This window comes from Sinocyclocheilus rhinocerous, unplaced genomic scaffold (genome assembly GCF_001515625.1).
Source record: "Sinocyclocheilus rhinocerous isolate Xijiao unplaced genomic scaffold, SAMN03320098_v1.1 scaffold779, whole genome shotgun sequence".
Taxonomy (NCBI): domain Eukaryota; kingdom Metazoa; phylum Chordata; class Actinopteri; order Cypriniformes; family Cyprinidae; genus Sinocyclocheilus; species Sinocyclocheilus rhinocerous.
This window is the reverse complement of record NW_015652150.1, coordinates 978,063-984,495: the sequence shown is the minus strand read 5'-3', so window position 1 is coordinate 984,495 and position 6,433 is coordinate 978,063. Positions and strand designations below refer to the sequence as shown.

Sequence of the window (6,433 nt, the reverse complement as noted above, 5' to 3'; positions counted from 1 at the left end):
GCCGGGCAGGGGAAACACTGGGTTTCCTTGAAGGGATATGTAATGTTTATTAATGTCCTCATGTAGTTTAAAACTTAGAAAGCCTAAAAAGAAAGCCTATTTGAAATGAATATTTTGACACACCCTGCCACGGTTGTCATTTTGTGCTACCGTGTCTCAGTATTGCTGTCTATTGTGCTGTCAGTGTAAAAAATAGACTTCAAAGGCTTCGCATAAACATACCGGAAAAGAGGCGGAGAGAACTATCGGCATTCCTTTGCTGTGACTATTAACTTTTAATTGCCTCATATGTTCTGTGACAAGTGTGTTGAATTCTAATATGTATGCCTGTTTTTTCCCATCTGTTCTTCACACAGGTCTCAGCCACGGATCCAGATCAGGAGGCGGACCAGCGTGCGGTGCGGTATTCTCTACACGGGCAGGGAGCTGGTAACGAATTCACCATAGATGAGATGAATGGTAGGATCTTCGCCAAACGTCGTTTAGATCGCGAGGTCCGCTCAGCCTGGCAATTCATGGTACTTGCCACTGATGAGAATGGGGCAGGTCTTACCGGGTTTGCTGATGTTCTAGTCGAAGTGCAGGATATGAATGACAACGCACCTGTCTTCCTGTGTGCAACAGACAACTGCTTTTTGGGTCACGTGCCTGAGAACTCCCCAGCGGACACTTCCATAATGGAGATGCGGGCCACCGACCTAGATGATCCAAAAGCTGGGAAGAATGCTATCCTTACCTACAGAATTGTGCAGAATGTGCGCAATGAGATCAATCTTAACCTCTTCTCCATCAACCCAGCCACAGGCACTATCTATACTGTTTTGCGCTCTTTGGACAGGGAAGTGGTGGATCGATACCTTGTTGTGGTAGAAGCTCGTGATGGAGGAGGACTTTCGGGGACAGGAACAGCCACCATCGTAGTTTCCGACGTCAATGACCATCCTCCGGTGTTCACCCAGAGAGTCTACATGGCCTCTATGCCAGAAAACTTGGACATCAACAGCGAGGTAGTGGTAGTGGCTGCCACCGATGGTGATGAAGGTGAAAATTCAGTCATGGCGTTCAGCATCATTGGTGGAGATGAAGACCGCAAATTCTTCATTGAGACTGACAAGGTGAACCGCCGTGGCATAGTGAGGCTGAAGAAGAAGATTGACTTTGAGAAGCCACATGAGCGCACATTCAACCTGACGGTCAAAGTGGAGGATGCTGACTTCTTTAGCCTGGCCTACTGCATCATTCAGGTGGAAGACTCCAATGACCACACTCCAGTCTTCTTCCCACAGTTCTACGAAGCAGGATCCATGTTCGAGGACGTTCCAGTAGGCACCATCGTGGCACAGGTGACAGCAGTGGATCTGGACTCTGGACAAAATGGGAGGTTCACATACAGCATCGCCCCAGAATCCGACCCCTTTCAGCAGTTCCTGGTAGATAAGAGTGGTTGGGTTGTGGTAGCTGACTCTCTGGACAGGGAGAAGGTGTTTCAACATAGGCTTATGATCCTGGCCACAGACATGGGCAGCCCTGCTCTGACTGGCTCTGCCATTGTGCTAGTGACCGTACAAGATGTCAATGACAATGGACCAGAGTTTGAGGCTCCATATCGGCCCATTGTGTGGGAGAACACTATTGCGCCACAGGTCATTCACATGAACGATACATCCATTCTGTTGCATGTTATTGACAGAGACACGTCATCCAACGGAGGGCCTTTTTCCATCCGTCTGCTGATGCTGACCTCTGTTGTTACTAATTTCAACTTGACTGATCTGCGGAACGGCAGTGCCATGATAACCGCTCTCCGCAGCTTTGACCGGGAACAGCAGAAGCAGTATCTTCTCCCCATCCTGATGATTGACAGCGGCTCACCACCAATGAGCTCCACCAGTACACTCACCGTCATAATTGGAGATAAAAACGACCATCCCCATGCACCTGGACACAGCGAGTTCATAGTGTACAACTTACAGGGTATGTTCCAAAGAAATGTCATAATCTTGCTACCATAGTACTGAAATTCACTGGCTGTTGTTATTTACATCCCTTACAAAAAGTACTGTGGCAGTACCATAGTATAATGGTGGTGATACTATAGTATTTTGAAATATACCATGGTACTGAAATTCATATACCATGGTATTTTAATGGTACTCTAGGGTACTTCCAAGAATACCATGATACTACTATTTTGCATGTCCAGAATACCATGGTGGTAGCATAGTACTTTTTGTAAGTGTTAACATATTCATTTTGCATATTTACTTGGTACTCCAAGGTACTTCAAATGCTACTTCCATGCTACATGTCCAAAATACTATGGTAGTACCATGCTTCACTTCCAAAATGCCATGCCATTATTTATTTTATAGTACTTAAAAATATTTCATAATGTGTAAGAAAATCAGAGCCAAAACACTTGTTTTTTAGTCGTCTTAATATATCACAGTTTTTTTGTCTTCTTAATATATCACATAGGAAAGAAATATAGTATTACTTGATATATTTTTAACATTTTTCTCTTTTCTCTGATGGAAATGCATTAGCCTTCTAATAAGAATTCGTCATGTAGCTCAAACATGGCATGATGCTAACAATTTACTTAAATCCCAGGTTTAAGAGGCACATAAACAGGAACCATTTTAAAGGGTGTTGATTTCATGACTAACAGGATTACAGCATTTCGTTTTGCCTTTTGGAGAAATGGCAATGTTGCATGCTAATAGCATTGCACCCCCCTCCCCACTGTGCTGTTTAAGTGGGTCCATATTTGCCAATGAGATGCTCTGCTGTTTGCTTATCTTTTTAAAGATATGTCTCCTCCGCCCACCCACACACGCGCATCGCCACAGGTATCGCGCAGGCTGGATGAAGGTAGCTTTTCTCTAACCTCATTATGTATTTTCCCCAGGTACACTCCCCATGACGGTGCTTGGACAGGTTCAATCCCCTGACCTTGATGATTGGAGCGAGAAGGTTTACAAGTTCGAAGGCAAACCCCCCAGGTGCTTTGATCTTCTATTGAAGTTTGATTCAAACTCTACTGTGTCAAGTGACACTTACAAGAGAAGAAAAAAATAACAAAAGTGAGGGGAAGATAAAGGGTGTGAGTGTGCAGAGCACGGCATATTAGCTTACTGACATCTTGCCTGTCACTTGCCTTTTTCATTTAAAAATTCACTCTGAAGTGATACATGAATTCTCTCCTAGTAACTGATAAGAAAGATTACGTTGGCTAGAGGTTCTCTCTAATGAGCTGCATCTAAGTGTGATGGACTTTGTCCAAACCAGACTCTGTGGCTCATGCCAACAATGGCACCTTTAAGTAAAGCGATTATGCTAACACTCCAGCAAGCAATGCAAACTCAATCAGTTTAATCTTGAGTTCAATCACAGTCTATTTCAAGTTCCATCCAAAGCTGTGCCCGACGGTGTGTTGTGGAGGATCTCTTCTCATTAATTTGGATAATTAACACATTAATACATTAGCAGTTTGATGTTAGCTAGTGTGACGCATCTCTTGGCACCACACTCTTGCTTCGATCCAAGCAGTTTTTCATTTGCTTACTTGACAGTTAAGTACCTAATCTGGCACCCGAGCTGAAGGTTACCATCGAGGTGGAACTCTATTCCTGTTATATGAACATGATTGAATTTAATTTGAGCAGTGACTACTGAGTTTAGCGACCTTGCTGCACAATGTTTGAAGTTACAGGGCCAAACATAGCTTCATAGCAAACGCCATATACCAGGGTTGTTTTAATAGACATGAAATGTCTATTTTCATTTTGTGTCCTTGTCCTCTTAGCTCACACTACAAGATAGATATGGCGTTATTTTACTGACAAATGTCGAGAGCGCATTGCTGTAGCATGAAAGTACATTAATATAAAGTTTCCTGTCAAATTAACATAAAATGCAAAATGTAAATGATGCACAGGATATAACACAATAAATGCTGTGATAGAATCGCTGTTTGGACATTTATTGGGAGTTTTTTTTTTCTTTTGTCCATTCAGTGTTTGTTTCCAGTTCTGATTTTAGTTGGATTTTTTTTTTTCTTATGAAAACCCACTTCATATTAGCTACACATTCAACCTGGAATTCTTTTGACAATCAAAGATGGATCTGCAATTTCGTTACAATTTAATAATATTTAGCAATATTAATCAAATGTATATTAGAAATGGCAAGGAATGGGGTGTTTGGATGATTTGTACATATAAATAACCTAGTCTGTCTAACTGGTTGGTCAAACCCCTCTGAGCGATTTATCTAAACAAATAAACAAAAAATTATATGATTCTTAAAGTTCGTGTGATCATACATGTCTTGTGTACTTGGGTTGAAATATATATTAAAATATCTTCTGATTTAAGACAGGACTATTTAGATCAGAGTCAGGTGCACTATTCCCTAAATACTTAAAATGTGGAGAATTTCTCATATTTGTCATAACATCATTATATTATATGGGTTTAATGAATTTGCAGACAATGTAGTTATCTGTAACTGTCATATAACTGTATTTTCACTGTCTTAGAGGAGAGTGCCATTGAATGTGTAGCTAATATGAGGAGGGTTTTCATGAAAAAATCTAACTAAAATCCCTGGATGAAAAAAAACCTCCCAATAAAAGTCCAAACAGCGATTCTATCACAGCATTTATTGGGTTATATCTCACTCACACTAGTCTGTAATCACAGATGCTACAATATGTTTTGAAATCTGGTTCCAAGAGAGACATGAAGAACAGTCAATGAAATTGCAAGTCTGCAATCGTCGTATTTTTCAATTATTTTTCAGCTTGTGCAAAACAATCCAAAAAAATGACCACAAACCCTTCCGCCAAGTTATCAAGAATCAACTCTTGCATTACTATGTGTGCTCGTTTATGTGAGAAAATGCAAATTCAGGATAGTAGATACGTTCAGGGAGGCATTTGTGCTTCTCAGTATTTTTGTGTCAAGATTTTTTGATGAATAGAAAGTTCAAAAGTACAGCATTGATTTGAAATAGATTTTTTATGTGTAACAAAAAAAGTGTTTACTGTGACAGCTGATCAATAGTGTACAACCTTGCTGATTAAAAGTATTAATTTCTTTTTTTTAAATCATACTGACATATATCTAACACAGTTGAGTTGTGGTTTATGCTTAAAAGCAAAAAAAATGTGCACAAGAGGACACGCTTTAAAATGCAGAGAAGGGATAATACAACTGTGACCTAGACAGAGAAAGTGCATATCCATACAAAAGAGAGAGAGAGAGAGAGAGAGAGACTGAGAGATTGGTGTGGCCCAGCTGTTCCTGGAATCTCTTATCCAGAACAGCAGAACTGTCCCTGTCATGTTCATCACATCTGGAGACGGAGACAGGAGTTGACATAAGTGCTTTCACTGATATACCCACTGCCATTAATAATACAGCTTGAGTTATCTTACAGCATCAGTGCTGCTCTCTCATGCGTGATGATCCAAGAATGAACCTGGGACTGAATCTCCAGTTATTGTACAGTTATTTTCACTCTGGTTTGTCTTTGTTTAAAGGGATAGTTCACCCAAAAATGGAAATTCTGATACCATTTTGTCACCCTCCAAGCCCATATGACTTTCTTTCACAGAGGTGTTAGACAGTAAGTTGATGCTACTCCTTGTCTTACGATAAAAAATGAAGGAGTAAAGATGCTGTCGAACTCCAAAATGACAAAAAAGCACCATAAATGTATTATAAAAGTCTTCCATCCATATGTACACTATATACCAAATACTATAAAACCATAAAAGATAGCTTTGTGTGAGGAACAGACCAAACATCCTCCTAAACATCTTAATTTACTGCATGAGTAAATGATGAATTTCTTTTTTAATCCTTATTATTATAAATATTTAATAAAGGTGGTAGATTGAGATGATCATAAATACACTAGTTGAATCTTGAGTCATGCATTAATTCTCATCCTTTTGCCCCACTGAACATGAACCCACACAGGCAATTCAGCCTGAACCAAAACACCGGTCAGCTGAGCATCCGAGAGGGAACACCAGCTGGATTCTACAGCATGCAGGTGAGGGTGGCAGATAAGAGCTGGCCTGACGTCACCTCATCAGCTGAGGTCATGGTGATGGAGCTGGAGGAGGAGGAGCTGAGGAATGCTGGGTCAATCAGACTGGCCAGTGAGTGACTCTTCCTTTCAAAAATTTTTAAATAGAACTTAAAATAGAACAGCTTGTTTTTGTTTTAATTTATTAATCTATTAATTCTTAAACATATGCTTACATTATTGTTATATTTAACCTTCATGTTATGTGAGAGGATTTTCTTTTCCCCAAAAATGCTAGTGAATGTTACTGCATAGGACTCCAACTTTGTTACACTTGTGGTGTTCCCAGTCAAAAATCAACGACCTACAAAAAATTGCTTGTAAATCTCTC

At 40.2% G+C, this 6,433-nt stretch overlaps 1 protein-coding gene across 1 annotated transcript in view; it reads left to right on the top strand.

The window, feature by feature from the left end:
* Positions 1-6,433, top strand: part of LOC107713796 (neural-cadherin-like) — a gene marked incomplete at its 5' end in the record, with an annotated part of 118,895 nt that overhangs the window by 101,491 nt on the left and 10,971 nt on the right. The window contains 3 exons of the mRNA XM_016519407.1: positions 357-1,974; positions 2,912-3,005; positions 5,991-6,175. Coding sequence (XP_016374893.1) covers positions 357-1,974; positions 2,912-3,005; positions 5,991-6,175 — 1,897 coding nt within the window. The remainder of the gene's footprint in view (positions 1-356; positions 1,975-2,911; positions 3,006-5,990; positions 6,176-6,433) is intronic.